The 23,011-nt window shown below is 34.3% G+C and overlaps 1 protein-coding gene across 1 annotated transcript in view; it reads left to right on the top strand.

Moving 5' to 3' along the window:
- Nucleotides 1-5,356: 5,356 nt before the first annotated feature.
- Nucleotides 5,357-23,011, top strand: part of LOC126810441 (integrator complex subunit 1) — a 41,766-nt gene continuing 24,111 nt past the window's right edge. Inside the window, exons 1-27 of the mRNA XM_050535514.2 lie at nucleotides 5,357-5,493; nucleotides 6,590-6,853; nucleotides 7,247-7,443; nucleotides 8,219-8,356; nucleotides 8,591-8,744; nucleotides 9,044-9,152; nucleotides 9,794-9,980; nucleotides 10,849-10,994; nucleotides 11,449-11,590; nucleotides 11,717-11,890; nucleotides 12,163-12,271; nucleotides 12,600-12,720; nucleotides 13,551-13,628; nucleotides 14,117-14,274; nucleotides 14,631-14,730; nucleotides 15,591-15,682; nucleotides 16,179-16,239; nucleotides 16,429-16,504; nucleotides 17,023-17,147; nucleotides 17,532-17,661; nucleotides 18,923-19,102; nucleotides 19,579-19,728; nucleotides 20,488-20,643; nucleotides 21,366-21,470; nucleotides 21,772-21,939; nucleotides 22,112-22,223; nucleotides 22,636-22,797. Of these exons, the coding sequence (XP_050391471.2) occupies nucleotides 5,445-5,493; nucleotides 6,590-6,853; nucleotides 7,247-7,443; nucleotides 8,219-8,356; nucleotides 8,591-8,744; nucleotides 9,044-9,152; nucleotides 9,794-9,980; nucleotides 10,849-10,994; nucleotides 11,449-11,590; nucleotides 11,717-11,890; nucleotides 12,163-12,271; nucleotides 12,600-12,720; nucleotides 13,551-13,628; nucleotides 14,117-14,274; nucleotides 14,631-14,730; nucleotides 15,591-15,682; nucleotides 16,179-16,239; nucleotides 16,429-16,504; nucleotides 17,023-17,147; nucleotides 17,532-17,661; nucleotides 18,923-19,102; nucleotides 19,579-19,728; nucleotides 20,488-20,643; nucleotides 21,366-21,470; nucleotides 21,772-21,939; nucleotides 22,112-22,223; nucleotides 22,636-22,797 (3,643 nt within the window). The 5' untranslated portion in view covers nucleotides 5,357-5,444. The remainder of the gene's footprint in view (nucleotides 5,494-6,589; nucleotides 6,854-7,246; nucleotides 7,444-8,218; nucleotides 8,357-8,590; nucleotides 8,745-9,043; nucleotides 9,153-9,793; nucleotides 9,981-10,848; nucleotides 10,995-11,448; nucleotides 11,591-11,716; nucleotides 11,891-12,162; nucleotides 12,272-12,599; nucleotides 12,721-13,550; nucleotides 13,629-14,116; nucleotides 14,275-14,630; nucleotides 14,731-15,590; nucleotides 15,683-16,178; nucleotides 16,240-16,428; nucleotides 16,505-17,022; nucleotides 17,148-17,531; nucleotides 17,662-18,922; nucleotides 19,103-19,578; nucleotides 19,729-20,487; nucleotides 20,644-21,365; nucleotides 21,471-21,771; nucleotides 21,940-22,111; nucleotides 22,224-22,635; nucleotides 22,798-23,011) is intronic.

Raw genomic sequence — 23,011 nt, 5'->3', positions numbered from 1 at the left:
CGATTTTCCGGATTCATTTTTTTTTCTCGAACTGCAGATAGTGACATAAAATAAAGCGACTGGGGTATATGTTTATAGAAGCTGGGGTAATCTAGATATAGAAAGGCTAGCAGATTATTGGAATAATTATTTGTTAACTTCAAGGCACAGTTTAACGTCAATTTTTAATTTTGGGGTGATTTTGTCCGTTAACCTTACGAATACAGTGCGACAAAACTTGGATTTGTTGTCACGTTGGAGATTAGACTGGTATAATACAGTCTATGGAACGAAACTTAAAATAAAAAGAAACGAAGTATTATTAATATACAATGTATACGAAAGAACCGCATACGATCATACGATCTAAATGGGGGATGAGGTGGGGCTCTAGTGATCTACTAAAAATTCTTTCCTCAATACGTTAGTCCACACCATAATAATTTCAAATATTAATCTTGTGGGAATCACAAAAACAATCATAATTTTGTCTGTAAATGCAAGCTTCATGCGTATAGCTAATGGTCTCTTTATTATAGGATGTTTTTCGTCACAGTAATACGATAAAACAACCTGAAATTACAATGTTTGATCGATATTAGCGTTATTGAATTTTAAACAATGAGAGTTACTGAAAATGAGAATTGATTTGCGATAAGAAAGGATTAATCTAATAGGAAATATACATAACTAAAAGTGTGTATAGTCAGGCAGTGGGCCTTTGTTCATAAAGCAGTTTTGATTAGAAAAAGTATGAGAAAACATTTGTAAAAATATTAAGGCAGGATCACGATCGGTATTTACAACTAAGCGACTATATATATTGTCAGCCGATAACTTCAGTCAGTTATCATTTAGTTTATTTTAAAGATTGTGTGTACTTTACATGTATCATCTTCTAATATATGTTTATTCCCAGACTGCTAGTTTAATGTGGTTATACACAATTCCCAATGAAATGACCCCCCCCCCCCTCCAAAAGAAAAATGCGTAAACAAAGATCCCCAAACAACATTTGAAAGTTTGAACAAGTGGAAATAAGTGCTTAAACTGTACTACTTTTAGATAATGTGAAGTATATACGGCATACACATTGACGGCACATTTTAAAGGTTGTTGATTTCCGTATCGTTTCTATTTTATGTTCATTGAAGCTAAGTTAAAATAGGTACACAGTGTGGAAGAGAATTATTTTAAGACAGATATAATTATTATAACGAATTGAATGAATTATTGCCTTATATGGTTCCCGCGTTTATGTGTATAAAATAGTATATTTTCACTGCCTCATATACGTTATATCCATGGGACGGGGGGGGGGGGGGCGAGCATAGGGGTCCCATGTTTGCTGTGCAAAATGTTTTTTTAATGTTTAAACACTGATTTTGCTGGACGTACAAATACTGATTTTGCTGGAGACACAAATACAATAAATATGTTTCAGTTTTCATCAACCATTTACATTTTTATTCTAGTGAGTGGTTGTGCAAGTAGGGACCCCAGTGCAGTACCCCTACGTTATCCTACAGATGCACATAACATGTAACGCAGTGCTATATTATCTACACCTAAAGTTCAAAGATAGGACAAAATTTGTATCCACTATAACAAGCTAACAAACACTAAGACATAACATTCAGATAAACAGTGATCCAGATCAAAAGGGTTGTCCTTTTAATTGGAAGTCGAATGCAAGCAAGTTCGTATCCAACAGATCTTCACTGCATGTTAACTGCATGGTTCTAATCCATATAAAGGGTCACTTGTCGTTTTGTGGCAATTTTAAAGTAAAAATTTTATTTGTTTTTTGTTCAACAATTTTATTTTTCTAACACAGAAATCACGCTAATGAAAGAAGATCGGCAGGCCTAGCGTTGTCTTCAAAGGGCTAAGGCTTTAGAACCTTATTTTAAAATGCATCATTTTTCACCAAAAGAAGCCCTATTTAAAATACAAACCTATGCAAAAAGCGATTTCGGATATGTGTAGCGTATTTGTGTCGCTTATGTGTCGCTTATAAACAATTCTACAAACAGGGGCGGATTCAGAGGGACCCCCCCCCCCCCCGGACCCTTGCTCAGATACATAAAAATTTTTGTTTGTAAAACAAACTTTTGTAAAACAACCTTTTTATATGAGAAAAGTGTCATAAATGTGCTTTATCCTTTATCGTCAGATGGTGCGACAGGATGGGCACTCAAAGCGCTAGAGAGTGATATAGACATATGTGATATCACAATTAATGCTTTGCATCAATAATTAAATTGAATCACAATGTCGTCGTATTAATTCATAATAAAAATTGACGTCAAACAGGATGTTGGATTTCTCTGTTTAAAAAACTCAATGTGTATGTATGTACGCCAAAATGACGATAGAGACCATGTATTTCTCAAAAAAATTCAAGCCGAGGGAGGGGGGATACATTTTCTCAGGAACCTGGCAAACACCCTCCTACAAAAATTCCTGGATCCGCCCATGAAAAACATATCTGTTCTCACATTATGGAATGGAGTACATCTATATATTGAATATCCATAGCACCATTCACAGGTAAGTTCCATTAGTTCTTTGAATTGATGGGATTATTACCATAGGCCTATGGGCTTGATTAATATTAAGGGTGCAGAGCCTGGAATGTCTATCGCAACACCAATAAAATGAATTGTCAGACCTTTTATGCTCCTTAACGTCGTCAGGTGTGTAAAAATAAAAGATATGCCAATGATAATATACGCATCACTTTTTTTCCCAAATATTTTATTACTAGATGGTTTTGCATGTATAATATATGCAATACTATGAACTATTGTTTCACACAATGCTCCCAAACGCAAAAAATATCGGCCCGTGTGCACAAAAAAAAATTGCACGAGATGCACATGAAAAACCCAATATTCACGTGCAGCATTGTGTGTGAGCCCTTTAAAAGCATGTTTTCAACTTAATGTGCAGTACATGAACTGTGAAACGTCAATCTGTCGTAATTTGTTGTTGGACGTGTGAAGGAATCGAGCTAGAGATGCCGAGACTTAATGAAAATCAACGGAATGAAGCCATGGGAATGTCCAGGGCAGTCATGTCTACACGTGCTATTGCCAGACAATTCAATTGTCATCAGTCCACTATTGTAAGGTTGGTGGAACGTGTTCGAGTTCGAACGTGGACCAACACGTGACCGTCAACGTCCTGGTCCACAACGCGTTACAACCCAGGCTCAAGACCGCTACATCCGGGTCACTCATCTGCGTGACAGATTCCGCCCAGCGACTCGAACAGGTGCAGCAGTCGTCGGAAGACAAGGACCAGTAAGTGCCAACACCGTAAGACGTCGTCTAAGAGAAGTAGGACTCCGTGCACGACGACCTTATGTTGGAGCTATCCTCAGGGGTCACCACCGTCAGCGGCGTTTGATATGGGCTCAAGGACACCAGACATGGAGAAGAGTAGACTGGCAAAGTGTGCTCTTCAGTGATGAGAGTCGCTTTCATCTTTATCACGCTGATGTGGCTGCTAACAACATCAATGTCTTGGGGAACATCTTGCAGACTGCTGCGTCTTCGAAACGAATCGATGCGGTGGGGGGAGTGTAATGGTGTGGGGGGGGGGGCCTTCACATTTCATCACCGGACCGCCCTACACATTTGCAGGGGTCGCGTTAATGCTAGCTACCGTGATGATGTCTTGCAACCAATTGTTGTTCCGATGTTTCGAGCGCACCCACAACTTCAGCACTTCCAACAGGATAATGCACGTCCGCATACCGCCCGTTTTAGTATGGACTACCTGGCTGCTAACAATATCAAGGTCTTGGATTGGCCAGCAATGTCTCCGGACATGGCACCGATAGAACATGCCTGGGATGAGATTGGACGCCGTCTGTATCGGAGACCACAGATGCACACAATTGCTGCTTTACAAGCTGCTCTTGTCCAAGAATGGAACAATTTGCCCCAGCGTGCGTAAGAGCCCGTGGAGGACACACGCGCTACTGACATCTGTGTCGTACTTTTGGTTTTGACCCCTCTGACTTTGTACCGTTGATTACAGATTAAACATCCATAAGTGTACAAATGTGTTGTTATTGATGTGTTCCCATTTGAATATTGTTCATTCAAGCAAAATAAATAAGATATGTTTACAGGATCATTTTGTTATACGAAAAACTAAGTGATGCGTTTTCCATGGCGCTCAGTATATATAATATAAAGAAGACGGTGTGTGAATTTACGTATGTATAACACCAACGCTAAATATATGGTTGGTGTAATTGATTATTTTTACATTTGGATCGTACGTAACCTTTGTTTACCAGAAGCCTTAAGGGTGTTTCACTGATATCCTCTCACCAAGATAAATCTAGAAATATCAGATAACTATATATATATATATATAATGGTCTCGTGACGGATAGGCGTACGGGCTCGATGAATGATAGATGGGAGAGGGGCGGCAAGACCAGGGGCTAAGTGAGATGGACGCAATGACGCGCTTTGCGTCATGTTTTTGAGCTTTTGCGCCCCCTCGCATATGGCAAAAATCATAATCATAACGCTTAACCAGTATCAAACATATAGCGTGGTCAGATATGCTACAAATCGACTCTAGCATATTTCACACGGCCCAATAGTACACCTTCCTGCAAACTCATATAAATACTGCTTTTTGTGGGACCCGGACGGGATCTTGTTCTTCATGTAAAATCATGGGTCACCATGCCCCTGGGCAGAACCTGATATGCCCGAAACAATTTCGGGTTACAGAAGATGATGACCAACGACGAGCTTTTTAACCGAAGCAACTCCGATATAGGCTATTGGAGCTGGAATTGCCGCGGCTGCTGGCACCAGGCTTGCCCCTCCAATAGCTCCTCGCACACTCTTTTAAATTGCGCTCATTCTTGCGAAGTAATATAAGATTAAAATGTTTACATGTAAGTTTAAGATAATGTAAATAGATAATTTGAAGAATCTTTATTGCCGAAAGTTGGTTCCATCCTATTTGGGAACTGGTTATATTTTTTAGAGTTTCTGGTGGATTTCGGTTGAAAATTAGGACATCAATGCGCAAGATAAGTATGTAAACTGGCACGGTGTGCGAGAAAACACCAAGTCAAATTTCACATTTTGAAAACTGTATAACTTGGCCCCATTTATTAAAAAAAAAAAAACATAGGTAATAAACGCCCTTCAAGATAGTTTAGCTCTTTGTGGATAAAACGGATTAGAATCTACATGTTCAAAAAACTTTATATATAGGGCTAGACATGCCGGTAGTTTTAATTAATGTGTTCAAATGAATAAGGGGTGGTGCGGTTCTATTCACAAAATGTAGGTTATTCCCCTTGTTGTTCTTCAGTCACGGAAGATGAAAACGGTGTACCGGTATTATTGAAATGGCCGTCAAATGGATATTTTCTAATATTTAAAACGAATTATAGGACAACAATATTATTGAGTTAAACAATGGACAGAAATAAAGCTCCTCCTGGGAAGCGACCTCTCAAAGGAAAAGGTAATGTCATTTTGCTTAAACAAACAGTTACGACTCAATGGCAAGCTATAGAAAGCTAACAATACTAGTTTGTGTTTGATTACTCTTGACTGATTCGCGAATTTAGTTATCAAGTCATTTCGTCTTAAAGTATTTTAATAAATATTATTAAAAGTTCCTTTAGCTAGTCCTGTGAGTCTCAATGACTCAGTCCTTAATGATGCATATCTTTTAAAACGTTCAAGATGTCTTCATTTAACTACTATGTAGTAATTTAATGTATCCACTGTTTTCTTCAATTTCTTATGACTTATGATGTCTTTTCAAAAGGCTAGTTTGCCAATTTTGCTAAATTAGAATTTTCTCACATTTAAAGGAGCTAAATCACTACTATTTGGGACCTAGAAATTGACACAAACGGGTCCCAACGCATGTAATAATGTCAAATGAATGTATAAACTGATTTACATTCAATCGTTTCTGTTTACATTCATTCAGTTATGTTTGGCAAAATATGCCAGCTGGTTATTCCAGTGTACACCAATGTTGCGCATGCTCTCCAGATAAGAATATGGCGTCACTATTTGACATGACTTGTGGAATATGTCTAGCCTTGTTCTTCAAGTCCCTTGTTACATATCCGCTGAAACGCATTATGGTACACGTTTCGTGTACCAATGGTATAATGTCTATTTTGTTTTAGATATCATAAACCCATCTGTTCCCGGTAAGATCACAGCATCAATGTTGATTTAAATTGACAAATAATTTGTGTTTTCGATGTCAAAGACTTTGGATGATATTGATCGAGTTATTAAGAGACTTAGCTACTTTAATTTAAAGATATGGCTCTATTCTTTGATATCTTAAAATAGATGAAAATGGGCCTAAAGCACATATTAATGTAATACGAATGTCTACAAAGTGATTTATATTCAGTTTTTCAATTTTTATTGTAATTTCTAATCAATTATGTTCCATGAAATAAGTGAAACGTCCAAATTGAATGGCAGTCGTTTACACTTGCTAAGATATAATTTTATTATTATTTTGTCGTTTGTGAATCACCCATTACTATGATGGTCTTAATTGATGTAATATAATGTATTATTTTCAGGGCATTTACCATCTGGAGAATTTGTTGCCTTAGGTAAAACTTCTGGAGCTACTGAGGTCAGGCGATCAACTAGCCCTCAGCCCATTGGACGAAAAATCCAGTCAAACGAACGTAAAAGAGAAGCACCCAGTAGCTCTTTATCGGGGACAAGTAAAAAACCCAAATTATCACCACAGACATTTACACCTCTTGGACGATCAGATTCAGATAAACGAAGTTCTCCAGCACCTGTTGTTCATCAATATGAAGAATCGGCCATTGATGGTAATATTTAAACATACATTATGCAAGAGTTAAATCTGCCTATTGTAGGTTTTTCTTTAGGCCTGAAATGTTATCTGCATTATTAATTGGACTTTAAATTAACTTATCCAGACCATAATCAACTCTTGATGCCAGCGCTAGTCTCCAATATTTAGCAGATTGGAATAGATTTTTTGAAAGATAATTACTACTATACAATGTAATCTGATCTACTTTCTGTGACAGTTATATTCTGCCAGTGAGAATTCTGTTTACACCAAAATATGCTCGATACGATCTAAACATTGGCTTTGAAGAAAATATCTGTCCTATTACCATCAATAGATGTGATTCAAGTATGTATCTTTGTGTCACTGTATCTTACTTACTGCCATATTTTTTTTATTTTTGTAGTAAATTCTGGAGATCTATATAATGAGATAGTAGAAGCTGAAATTGATGGTGATGATGAGCGGGTAGAGGGTTTATTATGTGGTGCTGTAAAACATCTGAAAACAAATCGTTCTAAACCAGATCAGATTATATACCTCACTACAATGTATCTGGCCAAAACTAAATCAGCTTTATTCTGTAGTGAAGTTGTTATAGATGTAAGAATCTTTGATTTATGTTTATTTTTGTCATGTATTATTTAAAACAATAATTATATATCTCTCGACTGTATAAGTATGTGCAGGTGCAGGATGGAAGGCCTGGAAGGGGACATTGTAGCTAGTTGTTTGGATGATATGAAGAAAAACCGAGGTCCTATATTGGTCTGTATTGTGTATGTAAAGAACCCTTGACAGTTGGTAAAACTGCCCTTGTAATTAACACACTGCATGGTTTATGCCATTTCTCTAATTCCTGATGGTGCAGAATAGTAGGACAGTGTGATATTATTTTGGCACTATTTCAACTTTTTACATAATGTATTTTTAAGAAATGAATTGAAAAAAAAAAGTCCTCAAATAGTAAGTGCAGGGAGACTGCACCACACACTAACAGTTACACAAGACAAATTTACAGACAAGACACAATATTTAGATATCACAAACAAACGTACATATCAGATTTCATGAATTGGTCCGGGGGCTAGCGATAGGCGTCCACTGCTCTATACAGTCCTTGCCCCTGTAGTGATACAGACTTCACTCAAAAATGAAAACTAATAATACTGGACCACAATTTCATAAAAATCTTAAAGTTTGAACCTCCCTTCATTCACCAGGAGAGCCGAACCTGCCTCAACATATATACTTTTACAACCTCCACACTTATTTGGCATCATTTCAATGGGTGTATATTGTGGCTTTTGCCCTGCTACACACCCACCCTACTTTATCACTGATCACATTTTAATATCTCTACAAAATTATATTTCAGGCATTTTGCAGTTTATTGAAAAGAGATATGTCTATCAACTTTAAGTCGAAAGGCAATCCACTGGTTTCAGTTTTTGCGTGCAATGTTTTACTGTCAGCTTTTGCTGAAGAAGAAAATTGGCCAGATAATTTTGTCAAGGTATGTAGTTTTGCTGGCATTATGTATCTTTTAGTATCAATTTATGTACTTTTTCACTTATCTTGTTCTTCTTCTTTGGGTTGATGAAACTGTGCATGATAGTTCCTTGGACAATTGTACATCGTTTGACAGACTTGAAATTTTGAGATATGACGTCACAAAATGGCTGTGATGACATCATTCTAGACTCTTGGGCACTTGTGTTATTTAGTATTTTCCATATTTTGATTATAGGTTTATGTGGAAGATTCACTAGGTGAAAGAGTCTGGGTTGATAGAGATGATTGTAAAAGTTTTGTCGATAACATCCAGACAGCCTTTGGTACAAAGATTCCACCTAAGAATTTATTGGTCGGTTCAGGTGATTCTAAAGAACAAACCAGCCCCTGTAAGAATTTGTTTTGATCTATTTAAAAAGTAGTTGAAATGCTAACAGTCATGTAAAGATTATTATCAATGCCAAATGAATGAAAAAAATACATATTTAATAGATTTTTTTTATTGAGTTTGTAATGTTGTTGAGCTAGCGATAATATAGTGCAATTATTTTATGTTACTTATGCTAGTATATTTTGTCCTGTTAGATAAGGCACTATAAGTTGATGTTAAATGGCATTATGATTTATTATATACAAAGATCTGTAGCAAACTGATGTTATAGTGTCAAAAGTATGATGTTATTTACAGCAAGTCCTCATGTCAATCTATTTGAAGATGAAGATACATCTAAAGGATCAGAAGGTGGTGACAGTATTAAAAGTAATATGTCTGAAGATACCACACCTGTCTTTCAACGGTTAGTTTTCAGTTTGGCTCAGAAATTTAAAATTTGTATTCCCTTTTACTTTCCCTTGTTTGGCCTTATGTGTATTCCCTTTTTTTCCCCTTCTCTTTGCACTATTTTTAAGTGGGATTAGGCAATACCCTTAAAATGCCAGAACTTTTCTTAGTTACTAAGCAAGCAAGATTTATATGGCGTGGAGAGAAATCATAGCTTATGGTCCTCCTGCTCTTGCTATTAGACCTCCTGTCCTTTTCAGATATTTTTCATCAATAGTTGCAGACCTAAATATTGTACAAATATTAGAAAGCATGTCTACACAACCAGGAAAATTATTTTTGTTACCAAAACAATTATCTGTCCAAATTTAACTCAAAGACCATAATATGTACAAGTTTTTTTCATTACCTAATGATTTGAGGAATACATGTACAAGGTATCAACAGCAATCTTTTTGAGATTGACACGTTGTAATAATTTACTTCTTTAATTAATTGCTGACGTCGTATAATTTTGCTTTTTCTGGTTATTACAAACGACATACTTTCGGGTGAAATTGTGTTTTCGAGGCGAAACACAGTTATAGTATAGTCATACCTGTGAAAATATATTCTGTTATCACTGATTTTATTCATTTATTAATTATTTTTTTCTAGATATCCATATCAGCAGGAACATATTGAGTCCTATATATTAGATTTAATCCGTGAACAATTAAATCGTAGACAACCCATGGATTCTACGGCAAGAAATTTAATACGATTAATGTCAGCTACATGTGGTTATAGTGAAGTCAGAACAATGGCCAGTCAAAGATTAGAAATGTGGCTACAAAATCCTAAAGTAAGATGTGTAAAAGATCATGTTAATGTCTTAGTTGTGAATGAAAATACTTCATATTGATTAAATGAGAGAGTGGAATTTCAGGAATTAATTAAATAAGAGAGTGGAATTTCAGGACACAGGTTTGACAACCATAAACAATTTGAAATAAATTCATTGGACTAAAGTCATATTTTATATACAGACAGCATTAATATAAATAGTAATATTATGAGATTGTAATGAATGTTCAACCAATATGACTTTCACCCCTCGTTGAGTAACTTTCCTATTACCAGTATGCTACAGGCAGAATACACTCAATTTCATGACATAAAAGCACCAATGTGAATTGTATTTTACAGTTTCAGATACCAATAATAAATCAGGTTATAAAATTGCTGACATTATTGTTAAAATGTTTTTGTTATTTATTTTATTAGATTTTTGAATGTTATGTTTTAAAAAAAATATTTGAAGTTTCGTGTATATGTTAGCTATTTATGTACACTTTTAGAAGTGCATACAGTAAATGTTTGAACTCTTGTCATAATGCTATTACTCCCACTTGAATATTTTATTTTATAGAAAAAGGGTGTCAGTATAAGATAAAATGAAATTTATAAGACAGTGATAAAAAGGTTGTGTTTAGCTGACTCTTAAAGAACGCATGAAATATGTTATTAATAAAATGAAATGGTGTTTGTAAGGTTCTACTGTTGTGCACCAATGAAGACGGGTTATTAATGTAAATAACACCTTCAAAAGGAACATATTTTGTTCTCACAAAAATTAATGAAATCTGACTTTTTAGGAATACATCTAATATCTGAATTTATTTGTGTGAGTGTCATGTATGAGTTATATATGATATGTATTTTTATTACAGTTAGCGAGAACATCGCAGGATTTGTTGATGTCAGTTTGTATGAACTGTGTCAATCATGATAAAACTGATCTAGAAGTTATCGCACAGTTGATTAAAATACGTCTTAAAACTAAACCACTGATTAACCATTATTTAAACTGCATGAGGTAAGATTTACAATCAGAATATCAAAATAATGAAATAAGTTTTAAATTTACTCTTTCAATTGTAATAATAAACTAGTTATATGTATGAGCCCAGTCCGTTTCCACCAGACATCTTTTGGCCATCATCAAGTTTTAGCAACTTAGGATTCCTCTCCTCACTCCTGATGGGTTCAGTAAAAGCTGATGGAGATGTGCCTTGAGAGGTGTGTATTCAGGGTTATTTAAAGAATATCCATTAACAGACACTATAACATTGATCAGTTTTGCTTGAATTTGGCCAAAATAATATAATTCTGCTGTTGTATGTTGTACATATATAGAAGGAAAAGCATATGATTTGGATTGTTGTATAGTTTTTTTGTTTTTTTTAATGCTTACCTCAAAAATGTCCACAAATGATATGTAAAGGACAGAACTGAGAAACATGAATGATGTTGTGAGTTTCTAATTTCAGGGAATTATTATCTGGTCATCCGGAGAACTTAAAGATGATCTTAACGCACACAATTTATAATGAGCTGTCTAACGCTCGTAACCCTAATAACATGGCCTTATTAGGAGTTATATTCACATCATCTACAGAGCAAGCATCAAAGGTTTGTACTGATTCTTTTATTCTGACTTGAATAAATCATTAATTTCTAAATCTCAACTCCACACTATAAATCCCTTAAACAACTTCTAATGCCATAAGTTAATGGAAAGTTACATTATTATTTCAGATTTTAGCAGAGATTTTCCAGGATTTGTTAACCAATAAAGATGATTATTTAAGAGCTTTACGAGCACTTTTCCGTGAAATTATTCGGTCTTTACGACATGAGTTTAGTTTTCCAGCATTCTGCTTAAGTTTGATGTCAGAGCGAACTGAAGCCAAGTTCAGTGAGATAGACATGGTGAGAGAGACTTTAGTAAAAGGTTATACTGCATAGAAGGGGGTTTGTGTGAACTTAATGTCAATAGTGTTTCACTACCTGTTATCATTATGCTTAAATAAATATATAACACTGTGTTAAAATAAACATATACCATGTATAAAAATCAAGATATTAAGATATATACATATAATTATGGTGAAATAATCATATACTTTAATGACCTAGATGTGTTAAGTGATGTTTAAACACAAATTCTCCTTTTCGTAGTACATACTTTTATTTACTTTCAGGAGCGCTATGTGATGTCAATAACAGATTTAATAACACTGTCTATATTATTAGGCATATCACCTGCTATAAGAGAGGCTGTGTCTGCTGTGGCAAGAGGAGATAACAAAGGTACTTTATTTCCCATAAAATATTTAAAACTCCAAACATGGAAGAATAAGTCATTTCATATTTACATCGGCTTCACTTTTACATGACTATTTTTTTTTGTCTAAGACAAAAATATAATAATAATTCTTTTAGTTTTTGTACAAGACAAGCAATTTTGGATGTTCTTAATTGCGTGATACAGTCATTACAATAGCCTACATATTTTGGACTTTTCATATGGGAATGAACTAGATTGTTATTCCCGCCCCTAAACCAGTTATTTATTTTTTATGCATGTTTTAATTTTATGGTGTATGATGGGTTGTTGAATTTCTATATAATTTTGCAGACTTAGAAATTCTGCAGACATATAAAAATCAAGTGGCTGTAATACAGAGAGATAGTGTCTGGTGGTTACATACAGTTGTGCCGAAATTACTGGAAGGGAAACCCACAGAATATGTTCATTGGTAAGATATGATATGACTGAAACCACTTTGTACCTTTATACCTCAGATATTGTGAGCATATGGAACAATCTATTTGAAGACGATAATAATCTTTGAATGGCATTAAGTAACTGGATAGAGTAAAAACAAAACACAAACAAATGGAAAACAGCTACTGTTGTATTTAAGGCGAAGTTTCGAAGAGTATTCTCTCAACGTTATCAAGTTACATGTTTTATTGTACTCTATCTGAAATTGTATATCTTTATATCGTTTTGTTTTTATGATTCTGATTTTCTTACATAGAATGACCAATCTGTGGTCGGCTACGTTTTTGCACATGCTTAGATCATTGAACGATGTCTTGGTTTGATTGGAGCGGATGCACAGTTTCATTTTCTGTTTAAATAAAGTACATGAAACTAAGAACACATTGATGAAATTTATCACATGTAAAGTAAAATTGAGTTTGGTAAAATATGAAATATGGACTATTATACTATTGAGGAAAACGAAAAAAGAATTATAGACTATTTGGCTTTTTTTGCATTCAGAATAATACAAATTATTTGTTGTGTTTTGTTAAACCTCAGCTTACTTCTGTTGTTCACTATTTCATATGATATCAAACAGAAGTTTAACCAAATGGTGTAACACAATGTGCGGATTGATTTAGTTGTGCAATCTGTAAATGTTTCTGGTATACTCCATTCATCTTTGTCAAAGCCAAGGGTTTTGTGACTAGGAAAGCTGTGAAATGGATGTAAAATATTACACTGAATATTACTCAACAATTAAGCAGGAAATCTGTATATGTCACTCCATTATATTTCACTTCTATATTTTTTCAGTTTGCATAAAGTTCTGTTTATGGAAACACCTGAACATTATTATAACAAAGATAACTGGCCACCAGAAGGTGATAGAAGGTGTGTAATCTTTAATATAAGTATACTATTTCTTTATAAGGGTAACACTCTGTACTTGTTAACAGAAAAGTGATGTATTATATAAGCATGACGTTTCGACAAATAACCACATGTCATTGTCAAGGTTAATTGTCAAACCATCATGCTTATATTATTATAACAAATAATTGTTTCTCATTATAAAAATGTCTTCTGTTAATGTATTTCTCAATTAATAAAGGATTCTGTAGTTGTTATTTATTAGATTGAAGACAATTCAGTTTGAATATTGTTATCTTTACTCATGTAGGTTATGAATACAAAATATTATAGATCTCCCTAAACTAAATCTGTGTTGAGAAAAATGATATTGAGTATGTCAATCAAACAAATTCAATGTTTTTTTTAGATTATTTCATTCTCTGAAGTAATAAGATTAGAATGTTATCTGCGATATCACTCCGATGGAAGCCAACATTAAATAGAAAGTTTATAATTCTATTTTATAGTTTAATGTTACGCTTAGCGACAGAAGTACCCGTACTGGAAGACACATTAATGAGGGTACTGGTGATTGGTTTGTCAAGAGAATTACAATTTAGTGCTGCAGATGCTGTAGAATTAGCTGACCAACTTATTAAACGTGCTGCTAGTCTATATCATGAATGTAAATATATCATTATTTCACTTTATTTTTTGTTTGTTTGAAATATGTGAAGTAGGTGAGGTGGCAGGCTATGCAGATTTTTATCAGATATTAATTAAAATATCCGTATTTCACATGCTGGTCTAGTCTCCACTATTCACGGAAGGCCAATAGCAATTTTTAGTATCTTAATTTGACAAAAATAATGGCTGAAGCAAATGTTATTTGGTTCTGTAGTATTTGATGAATCTATGAAAACAAAATGTAGCTTGTTGGCAGATACTATATCTGATACTTTTATGGGGTTTGGGTTTTTTTTTACAATGTTATTGTTATTTCCACTACATCAGCCCATTCTGTTGTATTGTATTTTTTAGTTGGAATGGAAGTATTGCAAGTTGAGAGATTAGAATTAATAGATGCCTTGTTAAATCTGTGTACTTATAGATACCCAGAAAATATAACACTACCTAAAGGGTTAGTATACTTAAGGATATCAACACATATCATTTCGACAAAAGATGAGACCTGCCCCAAAAAAGTTTCAGAATTATCAAGCCTTGTTCAAACTGACGACAATGACAAGCATGTTTATATATTCTAAGACGATAATTCTAGAACAAATATGCATTCTAAAGACCACCCTCGGTATTCCCAGTGGTATCATTTCGTTCTACTCCGCTAAACCCTGGGTCCATTCATGGGGGAGAAACATGGTCAAATTATCCGCCCTTGATAATTGTTCTGTTTTTATCGACCATTCCAAAAATTCCATAAACATAAAGCTAGTGGACAAAGGGAGGTAATTCGCATAGTGTTGTAAACTTTGTCAAAAACACTTTAGGAACATCTTTTTGTGCATATGTCACTTCTTTGATATTAAGGACGGCTGAGTTTGAATTTCGTGAAAATCGGCCCAAAACTGACAGACAAATTGGCCGCCCTTCGTTCTCAAATAGCCCAAAAAATATGGTATATCAAGGTTGTGGACCCTATAGAGGTCACAATTTTTATCTGATTTTGTTGAAACTTGAAATGTAAGTTTATAACGCAAAGATCTCAGTTCCTTTCGAAATTTGCGCATATCGAATTGTAATTTCCTGAATTATGGCCCTTGATTGTAGGAAAAATCACTTTCTTTTTAGCTCGTTCTCCATCCATCTCTCGAAAATGTGGGCGTATCCTGTCTGGCAGCCGCTGGTTAGTTCCTCTAAGACCTACATGTGTTAACTGGAGATTGATAACTCTTTCTCTGTCAGATTTAAATTTGATTTTCTTATTTACAATTGTATTCTATCTACTTTTAACATATCGTTATGTTTTGTTTCTTTATTTAGATATACTCCACCTAATCTAGCAATATCTGCATTATATTGGAAAGGATGGTTAATGTTACTTACCTTAGCGGCTTATAATCCGAGTACATTTGGTATGTGTATACATTTATTTTCTAACTTATATTTGATTAAATTTTATCAGTGTGTCAAAGTACTACATATAAATCTGACAATATTCAAAGTTTTGCCAAATATATGTGGGGGGGTTGGATGGCTGAATGGTTAGCGTGCGCGCGCTGTATCATAAAGTCTGTCATTGAGTCGACTGGCGTGGTTTCGAATCCTCAGTTGTACGTGACAAGGGGTAGGGTCGCCTGTCCAACCTCGTGGGTTTTCTCCGGGTCCTCCGGTTTCCTCCCACTGCTAAAGACCCCTACGCGCAAGCGAATTATGTAAATAAAATTAAACCATATGTTAGTTCCGAAATGACCTTGTTTGTGTCGAGTGGACGTTAAACCCCATTTCTCTCTCTCTCTCCAAATATATGTCTCTCAATCATTGACTGTTTGAAAACTTGAGGTCTTGATGTGTAACTGCAGGATTATTTTTATAACATTAACAAAATGGTTATAATTTTTTTTTTTGTAGGTGTTGCTGCTTGGGATAATTATTCTACATTAAAATTAATGATGGAGATGGTGATGACGAAGTAAGTTTGAAAAATATTTTCTCATTTCATAAACTATCTCAATATAATATATTTTATATGATCACTATAGGATGTGAACGTTGCTCTGGATGTGTCCTTCGACCATGTAGACAACTAGGACAGTGAAGGCCAAGCTACTCAACAAACATTATACAAACAGTATGTGTACACAATGTTTATATATTTCAGTAATTATAAATTTCCTCCACCAACGACAGCAACAGATGAAAAACTGATAGATGATATTAAAGCTAGAGAAAGACAGGTAGTACATCTACATGTAAAATTGACTTTTATTGCCAGATGTTTCAGTCACTAGCTAGTCAGAAAATGTGGATACCATTGGATATAATGGCGAATCACTTAATCGAGTTTGAAAAAGCTAAAATAGGCTCTGTAGGTTTTGTTATTAATCAACTGGATATGTCCTGTCAATAGATATTCCATTCTACTATACTAAACTCATTATTATACTATGGATTAAGGGGGGATCGACAACACTCTATTTTAAAGAGTCAAAGATGTTAGTCAAACCAATTAGGTCTGGAACATAAAATGATGCAGGTGATGAGAGTATAAATATGAGGATAGTGTAGTCCACGCTCAATAGAACTGGTACATGAGTAAAATAAAGCAGGAGTTTAATACAACTCTGTGTCTTACAAATTATCTTCATCTTTATTATACTTTTATATATACCATTTCAAAGTTTATAATTAGGACTTTTATAACAACTGGATATCATGGATTCTTAACTTGAAGCATATTTTTCATATTTTGTAGATAAATCAGAAAGAGATCCAAGAGATATTAGAGTTTGAGACACATTTAGCTGCTGCTACAAGTAAAGTTACAATAACAGAAGCTAATAGTTTATTAGTGGATCAGCTTACTACTATGGACCCTGGGTAATATACTCATTTCATTTCATTTTGTCTGCATGTGTGAAAGACTAAAAATGTAGGTCACTGCCTCAGAAATCTACTATTTTCATCACCTACGTCAACATCCTTGATTGATTTTTAAAAACTGCAAATACAATTTTATTCATTTTTGTGCACTTAATTAATGATAACTAGAAACCTGAATTTGAAAGGACCAAACGTTTTGTAATGTAGACATTATTTTAAAAAAATATTTTATTTTATTTGTTTCTTGAGTATGTCACAGCAGGTCCCAGGTTATATCCCAGGGATCGTCTTCATTAGCCCAGTTGCCCATCTTCATTAGCCCAGGTGATTCAGAAAAACAACGTGTTAAATGATATTTCATTTATTTGTTGTTTTTTTTAGTGGAGTAGCAAGATGTCCACCAGCTAAAGTATTAGACCAGTTACAAGTGTTAAACATGTCGTTAAAGATTGGACAGATGTTGTGTAGAAATCGTAATCCTGATTTTCTTCTAGATGTTATACAGAGACAGGTAATTAATATACTCTTCCCTCTAATATATAGATAGAACTCAATGACCATTGAATATCGCTCAAAGAATGCTTGCGCAAGGATACACTCTCTTGAATCATTGAATAACCTGAGCGGTATTCAATGGTTATTGAGTTCTGTTTTTCTTCTATAGCTAAATGCAAATCTCAAAATACATTGTGCTATGCAGATTATCAAAAAAAAAAAATCATCATAGATTCTGCCCTTTTTTTTTTACAAAAATTGTGGTTGCCTAGTGGTGACGTCATTAAGGTTTGACGTAATTCTGAAAGTGACGTCATTCTGGACCAAAGTAGTATGTGTCCAAGGCATTGAATACAACCATAGGTTATCAATGGCTGTATTCAATGATATTTGTGTAACAAAGTACTCTATGACTTTCATCAAATTAAACGACCATTTAGGTGCTTAGAACTTTATGACCTCAGTTGATTTTTGAAAATATATGATATTGACTTTTCAACTCTGTATTAACTTCTCTTAAGGCACAGACTGGCTATGATCTAATTAAACATGTAATTAAACCCATACATACATATGATCTGTGCACACGCTCCGCATTACTTCAAAGGAATACGAACTGGTCAGTAAGCATACCATGACGAGATAAAAGAGACAATTGCATATATGATCATGAGTTATCTATTGTCCGAGGGTATATAATGACGAGTTCACTGACAGTGAAATAAGACAACTAAAGACGACTAGAGAGCAGGAGAAACGCGCAGGGAGACGGAGAGACCGGCGTATGGACTCACCTGAGTTCAGCCGCTGCCTTGGCAGAAGGGCAGAATGGTGGATTTCATATAGTTATATGTGTTCCTGTCATAGTCTAGTTCCTGTTTATTAGTTTAAGTTCCTGTATCATGTTGTATGTATGTAACTGTAGCTGTTTTATATACCTGATGTAAATAAATCCTATATTTATGAAACTGATCTCTGTTATCACTAAGATAGTGTTACAGTGATCTGTTATGTACTTTGTTACATTTGCTTGTATTTGCATGTAGATTGTAATTGAGATTATTAAAACAAATGATCTATTGTTTGTCAGTATTGATCAAATATTTCTAAAATCAACACAACTGTTTTGAAGATGACAGTTTAAATCAAAGAAACTAATGTAAACTTCAAATGGCCATATCTTGATGTCCCTTTAAAGTTGTTATACCTTATGTTATTCTGAGCCGGTTGTATCTAGTTTATATACAATGACTTTAATGTTTTTTTCATATATCAAGGGTACGTCACAATCTATGCCTTGGTTAGCCGAGTTAGTTGAGTCTAGCGAAGGTTCATTAGATGTATTACCTATACAATGTCTGTGTGAATTTTTACTACATGAAACAGAAGAAGAAGAGAATAAAATTGATATTCTCGATGAAGATTCTCAAAAAGCTGATAAATATAGAAAAAAACAGGTAATGTTATATTATACAGTGTCAGTAAAGTACTCTTAATGTTTGCAAAACACTATATTAATGCTATTTTCCCCTTGTTGTAGGCTCCTCATGAAAATCCTTTTAATAATATTATTGTTTATCATCTGATCCCCACACAAAATAGTTTTAAAATTGGTGACAATCTCAGTCTGTTCATACATAAACTAATTATAATTTGACCATCATTTATTTTGAATCTGAATAAACCCCAAACAATGCCAAGTTTTGAAAATACCAATTCATGTTCTAAATGTTGTTGTTTGGGTTTGGAAATTAATGGGAACTACCGGCATGGTAACCATGGAGATGACACATCACGATTCTAGTTGATCAAGTTGGCAACTCTAGTATCTATATACATCGTCTATAAACCAGAGGGTTTTATGTAAAAAAAAAAGATCAGTTATACTATAAATATTATGAATTATCTTATTCTCATCTTTATTTCTATACAGAAAAAACTAAAACAGAAGCAGTTATTGGGGCGATTACAGGCATTGGTTCATGGTAAAGTTTCTGATTCAAGGACTATGTTTGAAGTATTGGACTATTTTTTACAAAGATTGTCTTCCTCACAGTCATCTTCTAGAACTCAGGCAATTAAGGTAAAATACTCACATCTAGAATTTAGCCACACATCAGTCAGATAGAACAGTCTAGAATTTACCAATACCCTACAGTTAATCAAATGATCAGTTTTGAAAATAAGATAGTTTTATTAAATTCAATGTTATATACAGGATGTCCTGGACTTGTGGACTGGTAAGACTCTGGTTTTACTGAAAAATTAGTTTACTGGTAGACACAGATTTCCCAGTCGGAGCAAAAAAGTAGGATGTTAAACCCCATTTCATTTCCCACACAGATTTAAGAATTCAACATGATTTAAGGTTTTGACTGAAGATCTGTGAATATCTGTTGTTTCTGGTTTATTTTTAACAAGGCTAGATCAGAGTAGTCTTTAAAAATGATGCATTCATTTTGTTCAATTCAAATTAATGTACCTTAAAATACAGATGTGACGTCACCCTTTGATGTTGGCGTACCATTATTTCAAATAATCGTACGGGCAACTTGCCAATCGTACCTTGTCAAATATTAGACTCGAGTGACGTATTTCACTGTAAACGCACGTGCGGAGTGTCTGTATTTTAAGATGTTTAATGGTCTCGAGCTGAGACATTGCGTAATATATTGTAAAAACACTCGGACCTGACGGTCCTCTTGTTGTTACAATATATTACTTAATGTCTCGCTCTCGACCATTAAACAATACATATTCCTGGTTATGTAGCATTAAGAATTTAGGTGTTATCCATGGAATTGATTGTTTAAACATTTTTTATTTTATTTCATATTTTCAGGGCTTATCTATGGTGGTATCTAGGTCAGAACTAGATAAAGATGTTGCTATGGAAACTGACGAAGAGGAGACAACACACACCTGGTTGTTAAAACATTTACCATCTGTTCCATTGTTCCAGGAAGTGAAAGGGCAGACATGTTTAGCCCTCAGAAATGTAAGTCATTTGGTTTCTGGTTGTGGAGGTGTTTTTAACCACAATTTTGTATTTCGACAATTGTTAAATACTTTGCTTGAACTACAAGGCTTGTTTGATTCATGGAGCCACGGTGGCTAGGTAGCCTGGAGGTCGGGTGTTTGATCCCTGTATTGGCCAAGAAAGTTCATCCCGATTTTCCGACGTGGTTTCCCCTTGTCAGTGGTGCAGAAAGGAGGGCCTGACAAGGACAGCTGTCTAGTCCTTCAGATGAAACGAAAAACCGAGGTCCCGTGTATACATTGGAATGCACGTAAAAGATCCCTCGGCAGTTGGAATTCGATATAAGAGTAGGCGATAGTGCAGCTGCCCGGGCAAAATTTCCCTCATAGCACACTGTATGGCGTATGCCCGTCTTCATTAGCCCAGTATAGGAGCAGAACAGTAGGACGCTAAACCCCATTTCATTTCATTTCTTGTTTGATTCATCCTTTATATATGTTCATGCCTTACTTTGATATTTTGAAGAATCAGTAACTGAATTTAGAATTAGAAGCTAACTTCAAATAAATTCAATTCAAACATACCCTAGTATTCTTTATTCAGCGAAATGAAGATATATCCTAGTTATTACCAATCCTTTGTTTCTATTGAATACAATAGTTCAAGTATACCACAACAGAATATAATTTTAGTCATTTTGAAACTGTCATTAACATATTCTTCAATTTGTATTTTTTCAGGCTTGTCAAATAGAAACCAGTCCTAATTTAATCAGTGCTTACATTATCTTCCTGTCTCTTTATGCCATGGACCAATCACTACAAGATCTAGATAACCTTGCTCTGGTAAGACCTTTTTCAATGTTTAAATTTAGAAAGAAACCAATAAGCATTGCACATGGACAATTTCCACAAAATCAAGTAATGACAGTAAGTTGAACTTGCCGCATGAGAAATGACAAATCCATACATGAAGAGATATGTCTCCAAGAGTAGTCGATCCTGATTGTCAATATTTTGGATGATATCGGGTTTTCTTCTCAGCTGATAGTACTTTTGGAGGTTGTAGTTTGGAAGGGATTCATGATCATTCAAATGATGAACAGAGACTTTAATATTTGATATATTTAATTTTCATTTTATTCAGGATACAGCTCAATTAATTGTAGAAAGAACATCAATCATTAATCATATATTACCAGCGGAAGGTACAAAACGTACACCAATGGAAGAACAGACATTGACAGCACTGGTTAATCTATACATGACCTATTTAATCAAGGCTACAGAACAAGATAAAGAAGCTTATAATTGGGTAAGGTTTACTCGTACTTTTTGTGGATTGTAGCAGTCATGTGGTCACTGGATGACAGTTTATGAAGTTGGAGGGCTAAGCCTATGCCACTGATAATAACAATTTAATTTTTGACTCCAAAAAGAGTAATATATGCTGTAAGAGAAACTAAGTTAATGTGTCTTATTTTCAGTCTAATACGCAGGACCAGATAATATTACAGTGGGAGTCTGGAAGATCAGCCACCATGCATATATTAGCTGTACATGCTATGATTATATTACTGACGTATGGGGCACCTGATGGTAAGCTTTATATCTTTCATACAAAAAGTAACATAGTTGCAATTACTGTAGTAATTTATGCATACCCATAGAAATAAAAACTACAAATTGTTTGTCTCAAAATGATCAAAGTATTATGTTGATGAGACATTAAACCCTATTCCTTTTCCCATGAATGAGTCTTTTGACAAGATCAAATGTGGTTCTACTTTCAATTTGGTGGATGCTTATCTGTTTCAAGTACCAGTATAACTGTAGTTTTAATATTTTTTGTCATAACATAAGCTTATTTATATTTATTATTAATGACACAAACTTTTTACAAACTACACGATTTGATTTTGAAGCTTGCATTTTAACCGACTATAAAACATTTAATCTTTTCATTAGATGAATTGTTTGTTAAGAAATATGCGTTTCATTTTCATTTTAGCTGAGAATAATCGCTATGATGAATTTTTATCAATGTGGTTTCCTGAAAAAGGAAGTTTACCTACAGCCTTTCTCTTGGATACTTCTGAAGAGGCATTATTACTTCCTGATTGGCTAAAATTGAAGATGATTCGTTCAAGTGTTGACAGACTAGTGATGGCAGGTAAGGAATATTACGTTATGTTTTTGTGAAGTTGTTAAACTTTAATGATAATTTTTTAAAAATGGAAAAAAATGTATCTGACCAAGCCGGAAAGGCACTATTTTCTGTCTTACAAGTATCTAATTTTACTCAATAACCATGATCATTTTACTCAATCACCATGATCATTTTACTCAATCACCATAATCATCTTATAATTACTCAGTTACCATGA

Source organism: Patella vulgata, chromosome 2, assembly GCF_932274485.2.
Source record: "Patella vulgata chromosome 2, xgPatVulg1.2, whole genome shotgun sequence".
In the NCBI taxonomy this organism is placed as follows: Eukaryota; Metazoa; Mollusca; class Gastropoda; family Patellidae; genus Patella; species Patella vulgata.
This window is presented reverse-complemented; position numbering and strand designations above follow the sequence as displayed.